The sequence below is a fragment of the Electrophorus electricus genome, chromosome 18, assembly GCF_013358815.1.
Source record: "Electrophorus electricus isolate fEleEle1 chromosome 18, fEleEle1.pri, whole genome shotgun sequence".
NCBI classification, from domain to species: domain Eukaryota; kingdom Metazoa; phylum Chordata; class Actinopteri; order Gymnotiformes; family Gymnotidae; genus Electrophorus; species Electrophorus electricus.
The window spans coordinates 8,450,750-8,476,504 of NC_049552.1; the positions used below are offsets into that span (position 1 = coordinate 8,450,750).

The following is a 25,755-nucleotide window of genomic DNA, read 5'->3' on the forward strand; positions in this document are numbered from 1 at the left end:
AAATTATATTATTAAGGACATAATTTTAGTAGATAATAGATCATCAAACTACTGAGTTACCAACATTTAGCATGAGACTTTTCCTCATTGTTGTGACATAGGTATGATATGTAATGATATGTATCCTAACAGCATTCCTACATTGCATGTGTCCTTTTCATTTAGGTTTCTAATCTCACTATTTAATTGTAATTGCAACATAATAAAAGGTGGCACATTCCATTTATGTGTATGTGAATTGTATGTGTGTATATAACTAATTAATGACACTTCACGCAGAAACAGAGGTGTCATGCCTATATGCAAACTGTCCCCTACTCAGACAAGAATGCACTGGCATTTGTGACCTGAAAGAGAATTCAACACAGAATTAATCATTTTTCATTTAACGATGCTACTGTAACTGAACAAAATGCATTCTGGAAACAGAAATTCCTCTTTTTTGGGGGAGGATATTTGTTTGTGGCCACACCTACACACACTTGCACCTTCCCTTGTCTTGACTTTATGTATATAAACCCATGTTCTTGTGTGCAGTGTGTTGGTCATTGCTGGTGTGGCGTGTTAATATTAAGATTAGTGTCGTTATTGTTAAAAGTGTTCACGTTCATTTTCATCGCTCATATTATATGTGAGTGCCGGTATGTCGTATGTAATAAACGTTCGTCCATATCGAGAGTCTGTGCGTCCTGCTCCACGCCCTTCGGCACTCGGGCCACCACAGGACGCCAGCTCCCTCGGCAAAAAACGGACTTCCTAGCGGGAGGTGCGTAGGCACCCCCCACACTGCTGCCTGGATCCCAGGACATTGTCCCTGTCCTCTCCGGAAGCGGAGGGGAACACCCCCAGGAATTTCTTGGGGGGGGGCTAGGGCTGTTGAGCCTGGGCCGAGGAGGACCGAGGGGTGTAGCAATCGGGATCTCCGGAGGGCGGATCCGAAGCCCGAGTCCCTTTCCTCAGCGGACTCGCCAGCGAGACTGGAGGGGTCTGCCCAAAGCCCCGGAGGCAAACCGTCTCTGGGACGCTCCTAGAGCGGCAGGCAAAAGGAGGACTGTTGGGGAGGGTGGCACGTCTGGAACCGGGGAGGACGTGCACCCCCGCGTGTCCGTCGAGGCCATGGACACGTCAAGGCGCCTGCGCGGACGGCGGGCGCCACATCACTGCGACGTATACGTTTGTGTGTGGGGTACTATTGTTTGTTTGTCTATGCGCCTTTCGTATGTACACAGGCGTAACGTCGTTGGGAGCGTACCGGACTACCCTGAGAGAAGCAGGGAAGCTCCCTTTCTCCCTTTCGCCGCAAGGTCTCCTTTGCTGATAGCACTTGGTCCGCCTGGTACTGGGTGGACACGGGGCATGGCTGTGCTGTTTGTGTTTATGTGTACACGGCGCTTGGAGGTTCGCGGTCATTGGACGGATACGTTGGGAGTCACGTCCCTTGGGAGGGGGTTCTGTCACGGAACGCTCGCTTTCCATGAGTCACAGGGTTTGGCCCATCACGTGAAGTGGGAGAATGTTTGTTCGTGGCCACACATACACACACTTGCACCTTGTCTTGTCTTCTCTTTATGTATATAAACCCGTGCCTTTGCGTGCAGGGTGTTGGTCATTGTTGGTGTAGCGTGTTAATGTTAAGGTTAGTCTCGTTATTGTTAAAAGTGTTCATGTTCATCTTCATCATTCCTGTTACATGTGAGTATGTCGTATGTAATAAATGTTTGTCCATGTCGAGAGAGTCTGTGCGTCCTGCTCCACACCCTTCAGTACTCGGGCCACCACGTTACAATTTGCTGCAATCTGTACAGATGTAAACTGTGAGTCAGCTTTGAAATGTTGATAACCAATTTCTTTTGAACTGAGGATTTCTAATGAGATTACAATGCAATATTTTGCAAAGCAGCATTCCATTTTGATAACTTTTTTTTTCTAACTATACCACTGATCCTTCTTTCTTGTTAATAAGTCATCTTTAATCCACCATAGCAATGTAAAAAGGGGAAAGTCACATTTGCAAGTCGGGGATGTGAAGGTGATTGGTTCTGTGTGTGATCTGTGAGAGCTGGATGGATACCTGCTGGGATATGACACAGTAGAAAACAATTCTATATAAATGAATTAATAAATGCAGTTAATTAAAATTGGATTCATGTCAGTAGCATAATTATCTTGTAATTTGATAATCCACAGAACCAGATACTGATGTATTTGGAAGTTATTGTTATCATTTAGAGAATTCCTGCTATCCCAGTTAATAAGCTGATTTATGAAGGAAGGTAGAAAAGTTTTGTTAACAGCAAACCTTAACAAATCTCTGATGTAATAGGCCCATAATGAATGCGTCATCATTTTCTTTATCTTGATATAAATAGTGTGGCCATGTTCAGCATAGGGTGAGACAAAGTGAGTTTTATAACACATTTCATGTACTAGATCATTCAAGGTGCTTTACCAATAAAAGTAAAAAGACCATAGATTTAAATAGAAAAGTTAATTAATACAATAAACTAAAGAAAATTGGAAAATACAAAATAATAAAGAAAAAATACAAATTAGATTATAAACTAAATGAAACCCAATATATAACCCAAATGAAGGCCAGGGGCCAAAGTATGGCTTCAGTGTAGCAGGTCAAAGTCCGTTCCAATTGTCAAAAAGCCCTGCACAGAAAAAAAGTTCTGATGCAATTCTGCATGTCTAAATTTCATATTCATCCATCCATCAATAAACCAGTTTATACTGTATATTGCAGTTAAATCCCTACAGTTTCAGATGTGCATTTATTCAGGTTATTCCAATGCATTCTGTGTATATGATCAATTAATGTAGCTAATATATGTATTACCTGACAGATTCTACAATCAATTAGTGCTTCTTAGTTCTGTTTTTTGTTGACAGTACCCCATCTAATGAATTTCTTCAAGCATGTATGTGCTTGTTTGAACCTGACCTAGCAGTGTGGTAATATATAGGTGATAGCTTTTGATCGAAAGATAGATAGGTGAGTTACTTGTGTGATATCAGGTTACTTGAGTACTGGGTACTTAAACCATTGAGGCTTATCAAGAAAATTGCAAACTGCTGTTTTTAAGCAAATCATGAACAAATGAGCTTTTTTATCTTTTTTATGAGAAGAGGTGGGTTGTTTGAGTGTCCTTCACTCTTCTCTCTCTAATGATTTGATATTACACTTTATCTAAATGTATTAGAAAGAAACCAACAAGGGGCTCTGGTCTTTCTTTGTCTTTCTTTCTTTCTGTCTGTCTTTTTAAAGATTGACTATGAGATCTTGGTCATATTGATTGTCATCATATAAATAAAATAATCAAACCAAATATAATCACTTCCCTTAACATAATAAAATAAGAATACTTACTAACTTAGTAAACATTAGAAATATTCTGCTAATAAACTGGCACTTTGTTGTTTACAAATGCATGTTTAGCTCAGACCAATAATAGAATTATCTTCCTCTAATAGATATGAACTAAGTCACGCATGTAAATTTTACTCACATTTTCAATGGTCATCACTGAATTTTTGAGGGTGAAATCCTTCACAGCGGGCAAAGGAAGGCCATCTTTCAGTTGTGCTAAAACACAAGAATATTGCTTATATCATACAATCAGATAGTCTTCCTCCCACTTCAAAGTAGCCACCTAAGGAGTCCATTTCTTCCCTTCACTCGTATCCCCTTCATCCAAACCTTTCTGCAAATCCTGTCCTTCCCAAACAAGCATGCCTAGTGCTTGGTGCCATATACATGCACAGAAACTGACAGACAGGCAAGGAGTACTTTTAGAGAAGTATGTTGATCGGTTAGTACAGCCAGACTACTGATTACAGAGCCCAGGACAATTACAGATATTTTGTTTCTTTCTCAGAGTATCTATTTCAGCAATAGCGAACAAAATATTAAAAAAAAAAAAAAAAAAAAGTTTAGGCTAAGTGTAAATAACTAAGTGTTATTTTAAAAATGTTTACATCAGCTTTAAATGTGAAGTTCCCAGTTACATCCAAGATATTTATAACCATGATCAATTATAAAGTAATAAATAATTTCATTTTAAAACTGAATTTATTCTTACCATTCACCTTTGGAAGTACCTTCTTGGTCAATGCGAAAGTCACTACATTCTTTATCGGGGCAATCTGAAAGGAAAAAAAAAACGTTTAAAATTGAGACAGGTTTTTCTGTACCTTTTACTTTTTCATGTAAATTTTAATGAATGTAATGAAGTATTCCAAAATGCTTACTGGGAAATCACCAATTTCAGTTGCTCCAAGTGTCATGGTCAAACTTGAGACAGGTAATTTACAGTTAGGGTTGGATAAAGGTACAGTTATTTCTTATTAGTTTTAATAATAAGCAAAGGATAATGGGTAATGTAACAGATAATGGACAATGCAATGATCTACATACTTTTTCATCTGCAAAACTCCCTTTAGCAGCTGTTTGTCAATGGAGGCTTTGGTACTAAAAGAGCATTCCTTAAAGTGGGTAAAAGAGATTAGAGACATACTGATAAATATACTTTTAAAAGGCTTTATATGTGATCTACACATCATGCAGCATTCCATGCTTGGCTAATGCATCAGACATGCATTTTATTAATTCATAGCTTCATAACCAATTCTACGGAATCTTTTGTAAATAATTCCTGGACAAAATACACCAGCAAAAGGCATGGGAATGAGAATAATCTGCTTCTTCATTCATCACAGATTAGAAATCTCTGGATTGGACTGCTACTTTTAAAAACATAAGGATAAACTAATGGTTCAACTATGTAATTTCTACTTTAAAAAGATATGGACAGATTATAGATATGAAAAATAAGTGCAATTTGACTGATATTTTTCATTAGTTATAATCTACACAATCTATACAGTATAGAAAAGAAATTCTGGTCACATTAAAAAGGAATAAATAAAATGAACAAATAAAATGAATTAACAAATAAAATCTTTGAAACTATATCACAAATATATACTTTTTACTAGGTGGAGCTTATAAAAAGGCGCTCACCATGTCCAGTCTAAAGAGAGGGACTTCAGTGTCTGCCTTGATGGCAAAGAATTTGGCTGCAGCAAACAGGTGAATGTTTATAGCTTTTTCAGTAAAGGAAAATAATGGAGGGTCACTGGCATACAGCAGTACCTTCATGGTCAGGTTTGGATAGAACTTGGGGAGCTGCAGGAAGAACCAAAAGTAAAAGCCATTGTTTTATATATCTGAAACCCTCTGGACTGAAATCTGCACTTGATTGTGCAAGCAAAAAAGGTTAAATTGTATCATATACTGACTGCTTCTTCTGTAAACTGCTGTGAGTAACCGTAGATGTAAGACAAACCTGAGGAATCAGGATTCCAAACTGGTTTGTATTCAGATGGAATGGATAGGTCTTGGGGATCTATACATTTTATTTAAAATGAACAAAAGGTCAGACACTTGTTTTGATAATGATAGATAAATATTGCGGATATTAGATACTGATAGATTATCCGGTTTGGTGGTGTTTTAGAGTCATAGGATTTCCAGTAAAGAAGTCCCAAACTTGCCATGTATTTAGCCATCACAAGATCCAACCTTTGTGTGTAGTAGTATTCTTAAATATTCTTAAAAAGACCATTTTGTAATTGTGTGTTGGTGTTGAAAAACTAATAGCACAACAGCAAATGTCTTGTAACAAGGAGACAAGAAAAATGTTTATCCTCACCATGTCGTCGTTGATTAATATGTACAAGACTCCCGATTTATGATAGGCATATGCTGCAGAGTTAATACAGAACTCAGATGTGCCCACTGAAAGCATGTAATTGTTTTGCCATGGCATCTGAAAACGGTTGGGAGAAAATGGTGGTTCGGAAGGAAAGTTTATGCTGTAAAACTCGCCCTGTAAAAGAACAGAAACAAAAGTCACAAAAGTTACATTTGCCACAAAATAAGTCACACAACTTATTCAAGTACAAATATGGGTTTCCAGGATGTTTTGCTGGATGGAATTATCTGATTTGCAATTCTCCTTCAAAATTCTGGAATATGGGTAATCTAAAGATAATAACCAGTACATTACACAAGAACATTCCCAAAGATATTTGTTTTCAAATACTTCAATTACCTTAAATTACCTTCTTATCATTATCTCATCTTAACTCAGTGTGAGAGCAGTGTCTCATGATTTAGCCATACAATTTTCATCATGCTAATAAGCTTCCATGAGTTATTAGCTACATTAGCCTTAATAATTTTAGAAACAAGTCGTGTTCACTGACTTTCATGTTCAACTTGGAATAAGGGAATACCCATAAATTAGTTTTTTGCCAAACAATTACTTTAACATTTACAGTTGATATAGTGTATATCAGTATAGGAAGAAACTGGCCAATGGATTTTCATGAAAATCATGAGACTCCCGATTTACCATTTTTTAAATAAATTACCTCATATATTGCCATTTTTTAGCAAGGCAAGCACCTCATGTACTACAAAACCAGATGGCAAACTTAGTGAAACAAAGGTATCTTTCCTGAGAATGCAATATGATATTTACAAATATATGAACATAATATATTGGTCATACAGTTACGTTCAGTCCAAGTGCACTGTACATCACAATAGGTGAGTCTGTCAAAGAAATGTTCATAAAAACATATGGATCCATGTTTATGGCATCTGGGGGGAAAAGGCAAATAATAATTTTCATAAATTAAGATTGCTGTTCATAAGGTTATATAACACCTTCATACATTCTTCATAAGAACTGACATCACCCTTCAGAAATATAAAGGCTCATTCCATCAGGTGCTGATTTCAGCTGTTTGTCAGTTTTGACAAGTTGGCATAACTGTCTAGTGAAATATTGTTGCTGATGTAAGGCACTTGAAAATCAGAGCAGCCCTGGAATTAGTTTCACTTTAGCACTAGTTTAGTTTTACTAGTTCTCAGACTTTACAATTCATTAGACTAGATTAATAGTAAGAAAAAAAACTAATTATGTCTGACAAGTTTTGCAAAGAAAGAAACCACAAAAACCATAATGTATAAATCTGTACATGCTAACATCTCCGATGCAATGTCTGTGAAATATGAACCAAAGTAATGTAATTTGATATTGCTGAGCAGATGCAAATACAGCTTCAAGAGAGTTGTAACTGTTAACTAAACATGTTAAGAAATTTCAGTAATGTTATTTTTATCAAGTGTGGTTCTGAATCTAACTGTACATAAATGTTCTTTCAGATCTCACAAGAGGAAAATTCTTGACTGTGAAGTTCCTATAGTGATTTATTACTAATACAACTAATACAAATACAACCCCTTAGTCCTTGTTATTCTTTAGCTGAAATACCTGGCATAGCCGCTAGGTAGCCGTCAATGGCTTCAATCCTTTGTTCAAATGCTGTGCATATCTGGAAGGGGGTAAGTCATTATGGTATCCTTTAGCATTCAATAGCTTCCACAAACAAGAAATTATCTTTTGTAACCAAGGATACCTTTTCATGAATCCTGTCTCTGATTTTCCAGCTGAACATGGTTACAAATGGTTGAAAGATAAAGCTGGAAAAAATATATGAGATAAAAGAAAAAAACCATTTGTATATACACTCACTAGGCACTTTGTTAAGTAGACTTATCTTATAGGTCCCATTTTTAAGTGTAACCTATCCCATTTGTTGGCACTCACAATTCATCAGCCACCTTGAACTCTAAACACCATACACTGAATATTATTTTGCTGGCAGACACATTGGCACTGATTGGGAGGTTGCATAGCTTTTGGTGTTGAGACTGTACAAGTTTATCAGGCACTGCAGAGTTTATGAAATTTAAACATATCCATGTCTGTCAGTGCCAGTACTGAGAAAAGGGGTCATTGATCAAAGGCTAGAGAATAGCTAGCACAGACCAACAGGTGTGCTAAAGACTATATAATCAAGTAGTGCTTCTGATTAAGTGGCTTACAAATGAATGTTCATGTCACAGAGACAGCAGCAGAATATTGTTCAATTATCAATCTGTCATTGCAAGGAGCACAAACATCCTTGATTTTTTAAAATATGAGCCTATGTTTGTTTAGGCTTACAGTTCCTCATGAACTCACCTAGCACCTCCGTGAAAATGAACTTGCACACTTCCCACATCAGCAGAACATACTGCTGTTGAGATGTAGAGGTGTCCATTGTCACTCCCTAGTTGCAACACTGTATTGAGATTGATGGTATACACAACCAGATTGAACCAACCACTGTCATGACTGCATGTAGGGAATGCAGGGAGAAATTGAGGTTACTGTGTGCTCAAGCATCTCTGACCTTATATATATATATATATATATATATATATATATATATATATATATATATATATATATATTGATTGATTGACGGGCTCCACTTTCTTACATAATACCAAAGTATGTATCCCAGCGCCCCTGGATGGCGATGGAGAGGCCGTCCACTTGCAGAGATATGCCCGTTCCCTCTGAAAATGCTACAGACGGTTCGGGCAAGTCACAGCGCTGAATGGACATGCTAAGGGGGTAGTAATTCAGCAGCAGTTTCACCAAACAAATAAAACAGACTCAACTCAAGATTTGGTGATGTACTGTGTACTTCATTTATTATCTTAAGTACTTACTCATGAAGAAAATAGTGGACTTTTCCAATTTTGATATCCACATCCCCTCTGACCTCTGGAAGCTTAATAGTACTTAGTTTACTCTGCAGCCAGTCAGTCAACCAGTGAGATACTGCACATATAAAGAAAAATTAAGCAAGACAATACACAATATCTGACATTCTGAATAATCCATGCATATGTGACATAATTATTCATATCATTTAATTTTTGGTTTAGATGTTTATGTACGATTACTGTATTTGATCACAAGATGTCACTGTTCACCTCCATATATAAAATAACTATAGAACGTGGCAAACGGCGTGCCTGTAGGATTGCACTGTTGTGGCGTTTAGCTGAAATAAGGAAAATCAGGTATCTAGTAGTCTAGCTTTATACATATATTAAAGAGGAAGACCTGTGAATCAGGTATCAGAACCTCATCTTTTCTTCGCATTTTTAAAATGCAGCACATTAGAAGTACATACCACTCAAAATCCACAAACACCTGGAAGCCAGTACCTGAGATAGATACACACCAACAACATTTAACTGGCCACATAAAGCTCTTGATAGACCCATAACCCTTGGTCTACTAAACAGTTTGCCTTGCCTTACATAGTGGGTCCTGGTTACTCTGAAAGATTATTCCAGATCCTGGTTACTCTAAAGATTATTGCTGTAATGCCAATGTTTTCTCTGATATTTACATTTTAAAAATTTATATTTGTAAATGTTTTATTATTTTTAGAATTTCTGATCCACTCCTGGGGGCCCACTCCACATTGCATGCCCTGCATGCCCCTCCCCTATGCCAGTGCTGATCTCTTCCATAAACAGATCAGCACTGTTCCATAAAGATCTCTTTGATTGTGGCTCTACTGAGCACTGGGAGGCATGAGGATGAGACATGTGCCAGACCTTTTCACCTCTGTGATTTTTCCTTTCTCTAATATTGTTCTGTGCATATTTGGACAGCTTGTCAATAAAGCTTGAAATCAATGCAGTTCCAGTGTTGCAGTGATTGTAACCCAGCATCATCCACCACACACAATGAATTAAAAAAAACAAAACACAAACAGCAAAAAACAAACAAAATAACAAACAAATAAAGTTCCAATGGTTTGATTTTCCACCTCAAACATCCACTTGCCTTTGTCCTTAAAACAGGTCATACTATTTAACAGTAGTACTAGCAAAGTGTAAAAGCATTGTCTGAGAGACTTAGAATCCTTTTACACAATCTCAAAATAGCAACTTTCACTTCAGGTACTGGTAACTTCTAGGGCCTCTAAATATTGAGGTTTTAATTTTAATTTAACATATGAGAGTAAATAGATGGCATTTCTTTCTGTATGAGAGGTACCTCCAACTCCCTAAAAATAATGTCGACACTGTGCAGTGAAGCGTTAAACCAAGAGTCAAACCTTTAGAATTTCCCTTTTTGTCTTTGTTTATGTAAGACAGTGAGAGCCTTCTTACCTTTTTGTAATCCTTTTTGGGACAAAACAGCTTGCATTGCAGAATAGTTTGCATGTGTATGTGTTACAGTCACAAGGAGCAGAGCTATCAGCTGCATCTTATCCATAACCACAGACCTGCAAAGCCTTCAAAAAGGTTTGTAAAACATTTATATAATTTTTTTATAGAATAATTTATATAACTTTATATAATATTTTAATGTAATAATAACTTGCTGAAAGCTGCAACTCCTTTGAATCAAAATTTGTTGTAATATATTAGTTATATATAAAGCTGTTCCGTACCAACTGAAATGATCAAACGTGGTTGCCTTCACAGTGGTGTGTATCTGTATGTGCATAAATTCTGTTCGTGAAGTTTTATTGCTACTTCCTCAATAAATAGAGATCTGAAACTATGTTTAACTGCTGAGATGTTAAATAAGGAAACAAGACGTTTCTAGCTTGAGGTTCAGGTTTTGCTTAAAACATTTGTGTAAAGGCTTAACTTGTGACTACCCTGTTATATTTACTTATAATAAACAAACATCCACTACATAAATGCATTATTGACAAATACAAATTATGGGTACTCTAGTGTTGCTTGGGCACTTATATGCATGTCTCAGAGTAATCACATTCTGGGAACTCTGCACATGATATGCACATTTTTGCATATTTCCACAACATAACTGACTCAACTCATATGCTAACCTAACACTTTTGCATAAAAAATGCAAATGGGCTAAACCTGGGTGTCCAAGTCTGGATGTAGGAAAAGACACACCACTCTACATTAAAAAAAATAGATAAATGAAAATCAAATAGTAAACGGTTTTTCACCTTTTGCTGTCCAGCATTTGTGTTATAGTATGTAACGTCAGGAGGCTAAGCAGGATGCGGGGATGAGTTATGTTGAGCAAAAACATTCATTTATTCACACAGAGAACAAAGGCTACGTAGCAATTAAGATGGTGTAACATCACCAAAACAAACACCAACAACAGAACCATAGGGATTTATATACACACGTAAATGAAAAACAATTACAAACAAGTGTGACACATGGGGGGACGTGGCCACACGGACGAACACACACATACACCCACCCACCCACACACACACACACACACACACACACACACACACACGGGGAGACATTTGGGAGGAGGGGCCATACCATGACATAGTAAAACATGTCAAGGCAGAATTGGGCACAAGCCATTGCTCCATATACAATTTATTTATAACCATTTACATATAATTTTCCATGAACTTTCAACTAAAGTTCAAAAACAGTGCTATTTTATGATTTTGGTAAATTACTTACTTGATTTCTTTAAGATGAAGAAGATGTAGTGCTTAAACCAATTCCACATATATCGCAAAAAGAAAGAAGTTAAACCTTTTAAACCAAAAGAATAATTTCATGATAGTCTAATGCTCTGCAGGTTGTTTTGGGATGTAAGATACAATACCTATCTGGAGGAAACTACAACCTGAAATCTCATGAATAATAACCCTTAAATTAAAATATAAGCTTGTATGGCAACTGTGGCAGGGGTTTTCAACTCCAGTCCAGGTGCCTCACCTACCTGCACAATTTCAGTTTTTCTCAGCTTCAACACACCTGATCCAATTTACTAGTTAATTATCAAGCCCTTCATGAGTTGGATCAGGAATGCTAAAACAGGGAAAACTAAATCACTCTTTGCAACTTAAAAATATGTAAGATATAGAACTGGAGTCTGCAGAAAGGTAGATCAGACCATGCATTATGGGAAAGGTAAGACAGAACAATCGTAGACTCTCAGCTAAGAAACTGGATAACTGGTAAGGTGTTTGATACTAAAAGCCTAAAGAAGGGACAGTACCAGTTGCCATGGTTCAGGTTGTTCTACAAACATGTATCTGATTGGTCCAGAAAGTTTTCACTGGCACAAAAGATTCTGTAGGCTATGTGATAACATCTGTTATTGTTGGCTATGTTTGGTTACCAATGGTTACCAATAACAGCCTTCAAAAATAGGAAAAAAAAACACTCTTTGAAAACCTACAGAATAAATTTCCTTTTTAGAACATTATAGTGTTCAAAATTTGGGATTATTTAATTAGGGAGAAAATGTCACATGAGGTCTGAAGCACAGAGAAAAGAACGCAGCTAAAGTCCCTCCTATTGTTATTGTTTATTGTTCATTAGCTTAATTCGAATGGAACATCTTATTAGGGCAGGGGTATCAGTGAGGGGTATCGGATTAGCCCAATAGCAGAAAATAGAGAAGTAACAGAGGCGAACTCATCCTCTGATAGTTCAAAGATTGTGTTATTCTCAGAAATTGTTGGACTTCCATCCAGGGTTTGTAAAGTATTCCACTGGAAAATGAAAGCAAGCAGTACAACTGTGCACAACACATCAACACCTCTACCACACCATCCCTGCACAGCTGCTGGGCCTGTATGGCATAGCTCTGGTTCTCTTCCTTGGGCATGGCTTCCATGTGGTCCCACAAGCTCTCTGATCTGCTCCTTGATGAACAGCTCTCAAGTGCTGCCCTGAAAGACCTTTGCTGCTTGTTGACCCTGCCTGCTGCAGTTAGCATAAGCTTCTTCTTCACACTAGCTGCTTTTACCTCTTTGCCATAGTACATTGTGTACTTGTTTGTGTCATTTCCACATAAAATGCCATCAAAACCCACCTTAGAGGCAGGCACTAGTCCTAACCTGGGATGGCATCATGATTGGCAGCATGGAGACCTTTTTGCCCAAAGTTATGTTGTGGTGAATTAAAAAAGCAATAACATATTCAAAAATATTTATAAAAAATCATTTTTATGTCTTCCCCTTCTGTTTATATTCACAAACATCTCCTGATAATTATTAAATATGCACATAATAATATATAATAGAGCTGGGTATAGCTTCCAGTACTGGTTTCTGACCATAGATTTACCTGTGTGTTTCATTCCACGATAAAACACTCTCCCAGATTCTTGCAAGTCTGCTCTTCTGTTTGTCTTTAGAGCATATGTCATTAATGGTATAGATGACTCTTGCATTACTCACCCAAAAGATATTGTCCATACTTGGAAGGCTTGCTGGGAAAGTATTGGATTAGTTTCTGTACAGAGGGTTTGAATGCACAGGACCGTATGTTATAAATTAGACTAAGCACTTGAAAGCTACACTGATCTTTGAAGGCCCAAGAACAATTTCTGTTGTTATTCTGCGAATGTAAACAATTAGTAACGTAACAAATACTGATAGAAAAAAGATGTACATAGCATAGCGTTGCATATTTAGTACTGTTACAAAATACAAGCATGCAATGAATATAATATATAAAATGACAACATCAGATCTAGACTAATGTCAAGAATATAAAGCATTATAAACCTAATACCCACCCAAACAAAACAAGGCACAAACAAACTGTGCTCCAAAATATTACATGACCCAACATTTTTTGCAACAGTTTCGGAGCTATGTAAAACATGGCTTTCTTCCATTTATATTCGGCCTGGTAACTCTGTGTGAGCTTCTGCTCCAGGGTATCTGCAACCCCTCCTCCTCCATCTCTAGGATGCAGGACAACACAGCTTTGCCAGTTAACTGGTGGGAATTATTATTGCACCACTGAACATCCTTAAGTCAACCTGAAACACTGGTTCCTTTGCATGTTAACACCAAAGCATTACTGAAATTATCTGTATTTATTACAGTCTGCTCTGTGTAGAGGGTGTAGTGATTGCTGTAGGCCTATACAAATTCACTTTTCCCTCTAATGTTCTTAAGCAGGACACTTTGCTAAATACAGTCCATATATTGCATCTGTAATAGCAGAAACATTTTTTGTTATTTGAGAAACGATCCGTGGACCCTTGAGTCGATGACAGCCAGTAGTCGATTTGAGAAAGGGATGCGAGGATTGGCCAGTCCGCCTGCAAAAAGAATGACACAAAAACCTTCCGCCTTCTAAAACATCCGCCATCCCCCTTTGCATTACGCTTTGATCAGTTTTGTTATATCAAGTAAGATATTTATTAGCGATATAATTAAAATTATATCTATAAACGATATCGTCAAATCAAATCACGATCGAGGCAAAATGTTAACCCCTGTTTTGAATGAAAACAGTAGGAAGCGATAGGACCACAGCAGTTCAGATTCAGACAGGTACGAGAAATTATTAAACCCCATCCCCTCAGATGAAACTAGCCTTTTTTTTTGGCAATTTGTCCATTGGCCATAATTAATATATTAGCTGGGAATATGGTTCTTGTAATCATATTGCGTTAAAACAAAAGAAGCAATGTAACATTCACCACTGAACGTGTATATCCTACAACGCTTCCACGCTACCAGTTCAAAGTTAACAATACAATGTTAAAGGTGATAAGACTACCTAAAATATTAAATTAGTTACACCAGCTAATATCTAAAAATGCCTCTTAAGTTCAATACACTGCAACATAATATTTCCATTTCAAACTTACTTCGTTAATTATGAATGCGTTATATTACTTGTCGGCTTGCTGTCATTAGATTTGTTGTAAGAACTCGATGGTCGAACGTTCAGTGATCAAAAATGGCATATGGTCCTACAGCGAGCATAATTCACGTCTTATGGCAGGCCCCAAAATACATCAACGAATCCTTCTGGTAGAGCAGCGAGAGAAGGGTCTGTCACTAATGGTCTGTAGCCAAGACCTATTGGCTTACATCTGTTCTAAAATGGTACCCACTCCTCATACACTGTGACAGTTACTGGAGATATCTTTCAGGGTTTTTTTTTAAGTACCACACTGGAAGGCTATGAGGTGGTCTTCCCTAGTCTGAGCAATCTGGTTTTCTTGTAATCAAGACTTGGGTGATGTGGTTTCTACAGTAAACTCTAAAGTAGCTCCCAGACATAGGTATTCTGTTAGTGATCCTGTCTCTTCAGATCTGGACAATTTAAGACCTCTGCAACAATGGTGTTACTAATAAATATTATAATTGATAAACATTAATACATTAAAACATTAAATACTACATATTAAATTATTTTTCGGAGCAGAACAAGTGCATGCCAGAGTATGAGTACAGTCCTTAACTGTAGAAGCTGTTGACTTTCATCTGACGGTGAATTGCTTTATACCATCCCACCAAGTCCTCAGTGAGAGGTCTGAAATTTCCCTCTCAGGTTACATGCTGCTTCCCTAAGCATCTTAAGCAATGTTTTGTTGTGATATTATGTAGGAAGATTCTGATCATTTTTGGTGCACTGCGAAGATTGACAGCCATTACATCATTGCCTTGTCATATCATATAGGTTGTTTGATTTTCTAGGAGAAAAGGCTGACTTGTGTTTCAAACATGCAAATGGGAGATTCCAATCATTCACTACTCAGCCTGGGGCCAGAATGAATGCCTGAAAAAAAAAAAAAAAAGTAACATGACCTCCTTGTCATATCTCAGTGGCTACTAATGTCAGCCAGGAACAAGTGCCCACAGACTACATCTGTTTTTCTTTGTTTGTTTTGTTTGTTTGTTTTGTGCAGGAGATACTGCCAGTAAACTGATTAAAGTAGGATGCCAAAGCATCTTTGGTGCTTTATGCCTTAATTAAACTACACAATGTACCTCCTATGTTTCAAATCTCCTCCTATACTGCACATTACCTCCTCTGCTTCAAGTTCTGTTTGTTGGTTTTGCACATCCCCTTTTTTGCAAAATATATGAACGTGTTTACTTTCACTTCCTCAACCCTTGTTACTTTCATTTACTTGTAATACTTTTTCAAGAAGTTGTCAAGTACTGTAAGTTCAGACATCTGACATCACACAACAGTCTAATATTAATAGAAATTTAAAGCATTATTTTGTAAGCATTCATTGGCCTGGCTCAAACAGTTTGTTTGTTTGTTTGTTTGTTTGTTTGTACATTTGGGGAGGAAAGGGAACAAGACCACCAGTGGGATTGTCAAGTTGTGATGACCAACAAGTCTAACCCGTGTGGTACAGTTTTGCACACTGTTCAGGTAATACGAAGTCAGACCATGACAGCACTATGTTGTAAGGATGTTTTTAGACACAACTGCTAGGTAAATGGTTCGTAGTGCAGAGCACTCCTGGATAAAAACATCTGAGAAAATCAAATCAGTCAAATCAATATATTAGTCACTCCAAAAATGACAAAGTACATTGTCCGGTACGTATAGTACACAATACATTGTCCTGTCCTATTTTTCTGGAAGTTTCATTCATGGAAATTCTGTAAAAAGAGCAACTTTATGAATTCAGAGGTATAGGACTTCATAAGGTTGCCCAAGGAATGCACAAAGAATTCAATATAACTGTAGAGTAACTGAATTTTTTATTATTTTTTAAAATAAATATCAACATAGCAAATTGAGAAATGACTTAAATGATGCACCAAATGAATCTTAATTTGTCACTATACATGAGGTCAACTTGGGGCAGTGTGACCATGCTCGATGTCATTCTTTTGGATAGTATGTCATGTCAGGCCTTTTAAAAATAGACTAATTGCTCTTATTGCGGTTTTAACTGCCGTATTATAGCTTTTGTATCATAGTTCAAATAGTTAATCTAAAATTCTAACACCACTGTCAAATAGAATAATCACAACAAGATTATTCATGGTCAGATTACATTTTTATATTCCAGCTCAAAATGTATTAAAAATATAAAAATACATATACTCTATTATTCAATAAAAGTCTTAAAAACAGCACTAATCGTACATGGCTCATGTGACAGGCCAGGAAAATAATAAATAACCTTTTAAATTCATCTTTGCTTTCAGAAATTATGCTCCTTCGTTCTTGGTGAAATTAGTCTGAAAAGAATGCATAACACTCAAGTCCTCGATGAATTAACAGCATTTTTTAAAAAGGCAACATAAAAAATACTCTCATATTTTTGTGTGTAACCCCAGATCTCATATGACTCTCAATGCACACTCAAAATATTAGTGTTGCATCCCACTCAAACAACCGGTCCGAGTCCAGGGGATCCCAAACACTGCACATACTAGTGATTTCCCTGCTCTCTGACAGCTGATTAATCTCATTAGGCAATTATCAAGCCCTCCATGAACGGGGTCAGCGATGTGACAAAGCTCATAGAGTGTGATCCTGGGGAGAAAAACCTGTACTTAGTTTTTGTGTGTGTGTGTGTGTGTGTGTGTGTGTGTGTGTGTGTGTGTGTGTGTGTGTATTTTGTCATTATAACGATAGAATAGAAAATATGAAACATTTCATTTAAAATATTTCATTTATTAGGTGTATTATTATTTATGTGTACATAATTTTATATTCGTATACGCCTTGTGAAAACACAACAGGGACGCTGAGTTACATTTAACATACAGCTCAGTCAATTGTTTTTAAGACGGTGTTTACGTACACTTCAATTTCACTTACAATATAGGCTTAACACAAAAGACACTGTGGAAACGTCGACGGATGGGGGATTTACAGTACCGTGGTCTAATGAATAAATCAGGATTTCTGACACAGGCGATTTATTTTCTAATCTGACTGACTCCGCTGGAGTCCTGTGCAGATTTTCTCTGATTCCTCGTTCCTTCCATGGAATTTCAGTACTCGCTGTTTTTCTTCATTTATTTAATTTAAAGTGTAACTAGTTTTAATTTGTTGACTATGGCTAATCAAAATGGACAGGTTTACAAAAAATCACTTAATCGGTCTATTCGAGAGATTATGTGTATTTTTCATAGAACTATATATTTGTAATTTTATGAGCTTCAATTATTTGGGCTATTGTTCAAAAATAGATTTAACAGGTCCCGCTGTGCCATGAGCCTAGTTTAGCAAACATTATTTTCGCTCTGTTCTAAATATGTTTATTATCAATATAACTTAAATTTATTCAGTGAGTCGGTGTGATGGACATGCTGTTGTGGCAGAAAATGTTGTCTCTGTTGTTTATCACTAACAATTAGTATATTAACAAAAATAACAAGCACGTCATCACATCTTAAAACACTATTCGGAAATTGCACGCGTTTGACAAGAAAATAAAGAACTACCCTTTTCTAGACTAAACTTAGATTTAAACGCTCCTCGTCGTGACCTTCTTTTACGGATCTTGACTCACAGAAGACTTCATTAGTATTTAAATCGAACTGAAAACAAGTATTCCTCCCTTAATCATGGATATTATATTTAAAGGCCTCGATGAGCCCTTCGATGGAGTGAATAAACCCAGAGATGCTGCATACACCTCCTATCACGAAGATGGAGACGTCAAAGAACACTTGGTGCCACAGAAGTTTCCTCCAAAGAAGCCTCAGATGGAACAGGCTGGGCAGAAGAAAGCACAATCCGGCGCCGGTGAGACTTCCGGTGAGGCCCATTAGCAGTGCAAAGTGCGGGACAAAAATGGCCATGAGCAGAGTGAAAATGACAAGCGCAATACGCAGGCCAAGACCCCAGGACTTAAGCTGGCCACCTGATCCATAGCAATTTGGAAACAAAGCTCGACCTTCATCTTGAAAGAGAGATTTTTCCAAGACCTCCACCGCGGCAAAGAAGGGCAGAGGGTAGGATAGCAAGGCTTTTGCCACCAAAAAAATGTTAACCCATGCCCGTATACCGCCCGGGAGGTTATCTGTGATCACCTCTTTCGTTGCGTCTGCCCACGTCAAGTAGGCTACCAGGGCGAAGAGGCCTTTTAGTACGCAGGCAGCGATATGTGTCCATTCCATCATACAGTGGAACTCACTAGGTTTCTGCATGTTGCCCTCCAGCGAAGGCAGGAAAATTTGTGAGGTGTAGCTGAACACGATGATGCCGATAGAGATAGGAAATTTTTTAACATCGATATAAAACTTCACCTTTTCCCATGCCCAGTCGTGTGCGCGTGACAGGCAGTAGGCTAACACCAGAACATTGATGACAAAATGTGCGAGCGAGCACAGCAGGCTGAACTTAGACACAGACTTAAGACTCTTGAGGAAGGCACACGGCACGAGAGCAGCTGTGGCAATAACAGACCATGCTTTCTGAGATATCGGTAAACTCGGGAAGCTATTGTACATGAGGTTACCACTGACCACCACGTAAAGGATGCACGTCATCACTAGCTCAATGATTTGGGCGACGTTCACGACGTGTCCTCCAAGCGCTGGAAAGCGTGGCGCGCAGCATGCGTTGGCGATGTCCACGTAAGAGTCTCTCACGCGCACCCGCTCGCCGACCTCATTTTCCTCATACAGGCATGCAATGAGAATCTTGCCGGTATAGCAGCACACCACTGCGGCAAAGATGATGAGGAAGAGCCCGAGATATCCTCCATGCAAAATGGCATAAGGAAGTCCAAGGACGAACATACCCTGTTGTGAACAAGAAGCATGCCTTTACAGTTCTAAGACTTCGGGAAAGCGAAACTGGAGCATAGATTAAATCCTTTGAATGCTATACCTCAGACCCTTAGGTAAAAATCTCTTTCCTTAGGTTAACCGTGATTCAACACTGTTTCACTTCATTCTTTTATATCTTTTTAAAACCCACTGCTATATAAGTTATTAAAAGTATTTTCAAGATGATATAAATTAATAAGATGGAATGAGGTGTGTAGCAGGATCGAGGCAATTCTATAAAATCAGTTTTTCCTATTTGATTATCAGAAGCTACTATAAGGTTATTTAAGTTTAATATTTACCCCAAATTATAGATTTTATCCCACATGAGAATCATAAATAAATCAAAGAATCAAAAATTAAAGGTATTTTCACTGTACTATACCTGAATTGCATTTGTGACGTTCCAACCTGCTTCCCAGGCGGTGATTTTCTGCTTGTCTTGCGCACCAAGTTCCTCGCAAGTGCCGGTGTTGGCTTGGGAGCCTCGAGGACCGGCGCCGTCTCTTTGGTAGTGGCTATCCCCCTCTACCATTCCTCCTCGGTCCGGCTCTCCTCCCGTATCGTCCGTTTGCACGCCATCCATACGCATTCCCTGTCTATAGTCATAATCCAAATCGTCGCACTCAGCGAACCCAAGAGCCTCCTCATCGGTGGCTGCCTGGAAACCTATTCGCGCAAACACGCCGCTGACCTTCGCCTGAGATTTGTTGGAGGCAGTGTTCATAGCATTGGTAATTTTATTGGAAATGTGTCCTATTAGATGCGCCATGATCATACAATTTTGATTTTCGGATATTTTAAAAAGAAGCAAGATATATTTTTCTGAGTCAAAAGATAATTCAGGCGCTCGCAATAACTATATCATTCCTGCTGTAAAGGCATCTTACAACAGTGTTTTTCTTCTCTTTCTCCTTTTTTATTGTAAATATTCGTTGCGGGCTTGTTATGTCCGGTTAAAGACATGCCCGATGTCCTTGAACATCCATAACACTTTCAAATATTGGTCCGCGTGTTTTAATATTGGTGCACATATTGATCCAAGGGAGTTAAAAAATCAAAATCGACTGCAGGTAATCCTCCAGTAGTGGATATTTAATTTAAATGTTGATCGATTACAGCGTTTTTCTGTCATATCCACACGGCATCTTACTTTTACAGTGACAAATGCCAATTGCGCACGTGTGTGCAAGAAAAAGAGAGAGAGAGAGAGAGAGAGAGAGAGAGAGAGAGAGAGAGAGAGAGAGAGAGAGAGAGAGAGAGAGAGAGAGAGAGAGCCAGAGAGAGAGAGAGATGGTCATGTTTACTGTGTAGACGTACAATTCGTGGCGCACGGAGAACGCGCTTCGTCCAGCAGTAAGGCAGAGAAAACGGCGATATTGGACATTTTGGCGGCTGGAGATATTAAGGCAACAACAAAAAGACACACGACTAGGTGTTTTGCGGGTTGCGTTCATGAAACGTACATTTTGTTGAGCGTTAAAAATGGGGGAAATGGCTGTAATAAGATATTCGACGTCTTAATTTGCTATAGGTTTGGATTATTTTAGCTAATTATAGCAAAATTATAAATAGATAGCTAAATTATTATAGATAGATAGATAGATAGATAGATAGATAGATAGATAGATAGATAGATAGATAGATAGATAGATAGATAGATAGATAGATAGATAGATAGATAGATAGATAGATAGATAGCAGACAAAATGCAAACAAATTAAACAACTATAGTATTAATAAACCAAATAATAATGGAAAATTGCGGATTCATATTTTATTTATTTAAGATCTAAGGCTACTAGAATTTGGTTAATGTTTGGTTAATGATTTTGGTTCTATAATATTTCACACCAGACGCTAAATTACAGAATCTAGATTATTCTTCTAAAACAGTTACTTCCTTTAGGGTCACTGAGTCGGTCGTGCGACTCTGCCTCAGTAGTGGGAAAAATATGAATGCCTTTTTAATAGCTGAATAGCTGAATAAAGCTATAATTCCAAATGAAGTACATTTAAAAATGACTAGATAATAGAATTATGCACATTTACTTAATTAAAATGTTTGTTACATTTTTTTCTTTTGGAACACTTTTTTATGGTATTTTTAGCAATAAATCAATTCACATTTTTTGAATAACCTAAATAGATACGGTATTCTTTATGTTCTGTCAGTCTAAAATAACTGTTCATCCATCCAAATGAGTCCTTTCAGTTTTTTTAAATGATAAAGTAGACAAAGGGTTTAATTTTACTGGAGAAAGAAATGTAATTGGCTTGGATATTGAAGGATGTAGCAGCCTAATTTCAGAACCATGGTCAGCGGACAATTTTTTGACAGACTTGTTACCTTAATACATTACAACGCATCATAAAGTCAAAACGTAAAGTAACACTGAAAACAAACCTAACCATATCTTTGCCACTTAAGCCCACTTTTAATTAAGATAACTGTCCTCCCTCCTCAATTCACAACAAGCTCTAAGATACTAACTCTAGTAGGTTCCATATACTTTATTTGTAAAAATGCTTCTGACCACTAAAGGCCTTTACACTTACGGTTTCTATGTGATGTATTGATTAAATTTAGACAATTTACATTTTTAACATATCTAAAATGACATGACTTAGACACACAACCGGGACTGCACACAGGACTAGCTGGAATGACTCACAACATGAAAACAAAGGTCAAATGTTCTGGGAACATGAAGAGTGTGGTGTTCCCAGCATGCAAGAACACAACGAAGAGAGGGTCTTGCAGACAGTGAAGGAATGATGTCTATAGAAGGAAACAGCCACAGAACAGGGGAGAGACTATGCAGAGTCAGGAGACTGAGGCGGAATGACAGGAGAGGGACCTGAGAACGACACAAAAACAGGGAAAGCAGAGCAACAAAAACAGGAACGATATCAGTTTGTGGCACAACTCTTAGGAACAGCAGAAATCACAGGGACTGGAAGAACAGATAACATGAATACAGGGGACCCATGGAATCAGGGAGACAATGACTAATGTCTTCGGGATCTGACAGAAGATTGAGGGAAGCTGGAAAAATGACAGCAACTGCCTATAGAGTTTATAAGGGTGGGGGATAAGTGAGGACAGGGACGAGTAAGGCAGAATAAAGCGGAAATCAGGAAAGAGAAAGGAGCCAGGGACTTGGCCAGTACAAAATCTGCCCCCAGCACACACAGTCTGACCAACAGTGGGGACAGCATGGTTTTATGTTCGGAAGGTGGAAATAATTGTTTCATAGAGCTTGTGCTGCTGGAACCAGGAACTGGGCTGACAAAAAAACTTGCAACACTGATAGATTGGACTACTATAATGCCTTACTATCTGATTGTACCATTAAGTGCCTAAACAAGCTCCAGCTAGATCAAAATGCAGTAGCCAGAGTTCTTACTAGAACTAGAAAATTTGATCACCTCACTCCTATCTTAGCTACTTTACATTGGCTCCCAGTAAAATTTCGTATTGATTATAAAATACTTCTAATAACCTACAAAGCACTGAATGGGCTTACCCCACAGTACCTTAGAGAACTCTTAGTGCGTTATGATCCACCTTTATTGATTGAACACACACAAACACAAGGAAGAGGATCCAATTGCAAGAGGTTTTATTACTGCAATCAAACAGATCCTTGGGGTCAGTCAGGTATTCATGGTCAGGTTGTTCCAAGGTCGATAACACGGTGCAGAGTCTGGGGGTGTCCAGGGGTCAGGCGGTAGATGAGGGATAAAAAACAGACAGAAGTTGAAAACTAGGAAGACAAACAAGATTCTAGAATGCTTGGTACACACCATGGAGTAACAATACTTTGTGATGTGAACTTGGGGGAGGGAAGTTTATAAAGGGGAGCAGTGATGAGGAGAATGAGGATCAGGTGTGTGGTAGAACTCTGGTGAATCAGATAGGGGGTGTGTGCGAGTAGGCCTGGCAGTGCGGGGCTGAGTGCGGTTCCTGGGGTTCATAACACCACCATGTACTGCTTAGATCAAAAGGTGCAGGTTCTTTAATAGTACCAAGAATAAGAAAATATACTGCAGGGGCAGAACCTTTTTTCTTGGAAACTCCCACAATATGGAATAACCTTCTTGTAAATGTTCAAGACTCAGACGTTAATGGTCGTTCTCTTGCGGGATAGGTTTCAGACACATGCACACCATCAGGACAAGACTACACAATGGAAGACTACACTAGAAAATTGAAAATTAGACTAGACCTTAACTGCTTTTTTTTTTTTCATTTTTTACATGTATTTTTCTCTTAAAATTGTTATTATTGAGGTGACCATTGTCAACCAGAGGAGGATGAGCCCCCCCCTTGAGTCTTGATTCCTCTCAAGGATTCTTCCTCATGCTAGGGAGTTTTTTCTTGCCATTGTCGCCTTTGGCTTGCTCACAGGGGGCTTGGACTTGGACATTTGTAAAGCTGCTTTGTGACAACTGTTATGAACCCCAGGAACAACCATCAGCCCTGCACAGCTATGCCCACTTGCACACACCCTCGATCTGACTCACCGGAATTCTAGCACACACCTGATTCCCATTCCCCTCATTACCAACCCCTTTATATGCTTCCCTTCCCTGTGCACACGTTGCGAAGTATTGTTCCCCATGTGGCGTACCGAGCGTTTCCTCATCCTGTGTGCTTTCCTGGTTACCGATTCCTGTTTGCCTTCTAGACTTCGTCTCCTGCCTGACCCTCGGACACCTCCTGAACGCTACCCTGTGCATCGACCTCGGACCGACCTGACTACGCTTAACCATGTTACTAAACCTATCTGTTTGATTGCAAAAATAAACCTCTGCAACTGGATCCACTTCAACGTGTGTGCAATCATTACAGCAACATCTGTTGTAAAAAGAACTATATAAATACATTTTGATTTGATTTGATTTGATTTGATAGGGAGCAACCACAAGGAAACCTCATTAAAATAAAACACATTTCTGTAGTTTCAGTTTCTCCGCCCCTTGTTTGATTGCTCACATCTGTGCTTCGTTTCTACCTTGATAAGTTTGTGTATTTAAACACTGTCTGATGCCCTGTGTCTTCGCAGTGCATTGCCTTTGTTTGTGTGAATGGATGTTTGAATGTTTGGCTGTATGTTTTGATTTCGCAAGCCCGTATCTGTATACCCATAAATTTGTACTCCGTGCCTCCTAGTCTGACTGTTTTTTCTAATCCTTTGATTTCTTCCTAGCCTTTGTTGTAGCCTGCTTCCCCTGTTTGCCTTTGTGTGTTTTGTTTGTTTGATCATGTATCCTCATACTCTCTGTATTGGCTCTATGACCCTGGACTACTTTGATGACTACGACTCTGGATTTGCTCTTAATAAATCTCGCTCTTCTCCGCACGTACGTCCGCCTCCTTACCACTCACCATTACAGGATGAAGAAAGAAAGATTACAATAAAATTAGCTAGATTAATAGAAAAATGCAGTCATCCATCCTGAGCAAAGGAAAAGAATCCACTTTCTTTTTGTTAAATCTTAATTTTTCTTGTAATCAGCATAACATATACATGTACCATCTGGATTAGGAACCTGTATATATGAAGTAAAAACAGCAGTGCTAGAAAATCATTTTAGCAAAGAAAACATGTTTTTCTAGAATTGCTCAAGGATGTTGCTTAGAGATACTGCTCATCAGGTACAGAATCTCTGATATGGGTAATCAAATTAATCTTACTGGGAGCACCAGGAAACAATTTGTGATCATGTAAATTAGCACGGCGCTCTCTCTTTCAAACAAATAAGAAGGATTTCCATCCAGGGATTCAAGAACATCAGCATTGCTCAAGAAGCACTTGGTCAATCTCATCTCTTCACTCTTCATTTGACATAGCATGCGCAAAAATTAAGGCAGGAACCTTCTACTCACTATCTCTAAAAGAGAACTTTTAACATGACAGTTGACTCAGTGCCAATCAGGAGTATAAATGAACAAGATTACCGGCCTTACACATAACATGGTAAGGATTGCTGTGCCTGTGTAAGCAAAGGGGAGCCAAGAAGGTGAAGAACACTAAAAATGCCTTTAAGCTGGACCTGGCCATTTCACAAGCAATGCTAATTCTATACTTGCACCAATATACAATTGCGCATGTGTAAGGGCTGAGGTATCTGCAAGCCACTTCATTATAAAGCTATATGCACTGTGTAATGGAAAAAGTGTCCATGTGATCTTTGAACAACCTCACAGCTCCAGACAGTTTGCACTTAATACAGACTATAAAGTTTGATCAAATCTTTCTAGAGTTTGCTGAGAAAGAC

The 25,755-nt window shown here is 38.2% G+C and overlaps 2 protein-coding genes across 2 annotated transcripts; both read right to left on the reverse strand.

Annotated features, from left to right (window-relative positions):
• Window positions 1-2,331: 2,331 nt before the first annotated feature.
• On the reverse strand, window positions 2,332-10,457 carry bpifcl (BPI fold containing family C, like). The gene is made up of 16 exons (XM_035536430.1): window positions 10,387-10,457; window positions 10,103-10,227; window positions 8,639-8,750; window positions 8,404-8,532; window positions 8,103-8,255; window positions 7,495-7,558; window positions 7,350-7,410; window positions 6,582-6,673; window positions 5,718-5,894; window positions 5,352-5,411; window positions 5,027-5,191; window positions 4,421-4,488; window positions 4,255-4,297; window positions 4,086-4,149; window positions 3,513-3,589; window positions 2,332-2,657 (listed from the first exon to the last, which is right to left on the reverse strand). Exons 1-16 carry the CDS (start codon window positions 10,440-10,442, stop codon window positions 2,616-2,618), a joined length of 1,488 nt encoding a protein of 495 aa, XP_035392323.1. The 5' UTR covers window positions 10,443-10,457; the 3' UTR covers window positions 2,332-2,615.
• Window positions 10,458-17,705: 7,248 nt separating this feature from the next.
• LOC113577279 (vesicular inhibitory amino acid transporter-like) lies at window positions 17,706-20,626 on the reverse strand. Its single transcript, XM_027009830.2, has 2 exons — window positions 19,853-20,626; window positions 17,706-19,440 (listed from the first exon to the last, which is right to left on the reverse strand). The coding sequence occupies exons 1-2, from the start codon at window positions 20,243-20,245 to the stop codon at window positions 18,253-18,255; spliced, it is 1,581 nt and encodes a 526-aa protein (XP_026865631.2). The 5' UTR covers window positions 20,246-20,626; the 3' UTR covers window positions 17,706-18,252.
• Window positions 20,627-25,755: the final 5,129 nt, after the last annotated feature.

What these genes read in the sequence shown, in the direction of transcription:
- bpifcl (XM_035536430.1), bottom strand. Translation starts at nt 10,442, where the DNA reads ATGCACATACAGATACACACCACTGTGAAGGCAACCACGTTTGATCAT. An exon ending in CACTTGGACTGAACGTAACT is followed by an intron (nt 5,895 to 6,581) that starts GTATGACCAATA and finishes GTTCTTTTACAG; the next exon opens with GGCGAGTTTTACAGCATAAA. An exon ending in GGAGTTTTGCAGATGAAAAA is followed by an intron (nt 4,298 to 4,420) that starts GTATGTAGATCA and finishes ACCTGTCTCAAG; the next exon opens with TTTGACCATGACACTTGGAG.
- LOC113577279 (XM_027009830.2), bottom strand. Translation starts at nt 20,245, where the DNA reads ATGATCATGGCGCATCTAATAGGACACATTTCCAATAAAATTACCAAT. An exon ending in ACGTCACAAATGCAATTCAG is followed by an intron (nt 19,441 to 19,852) that starts GTATAGTACAGT and finishes TGTTCACAACAG; the next exon opens with GGTATGTTCGTCCTTGGACT.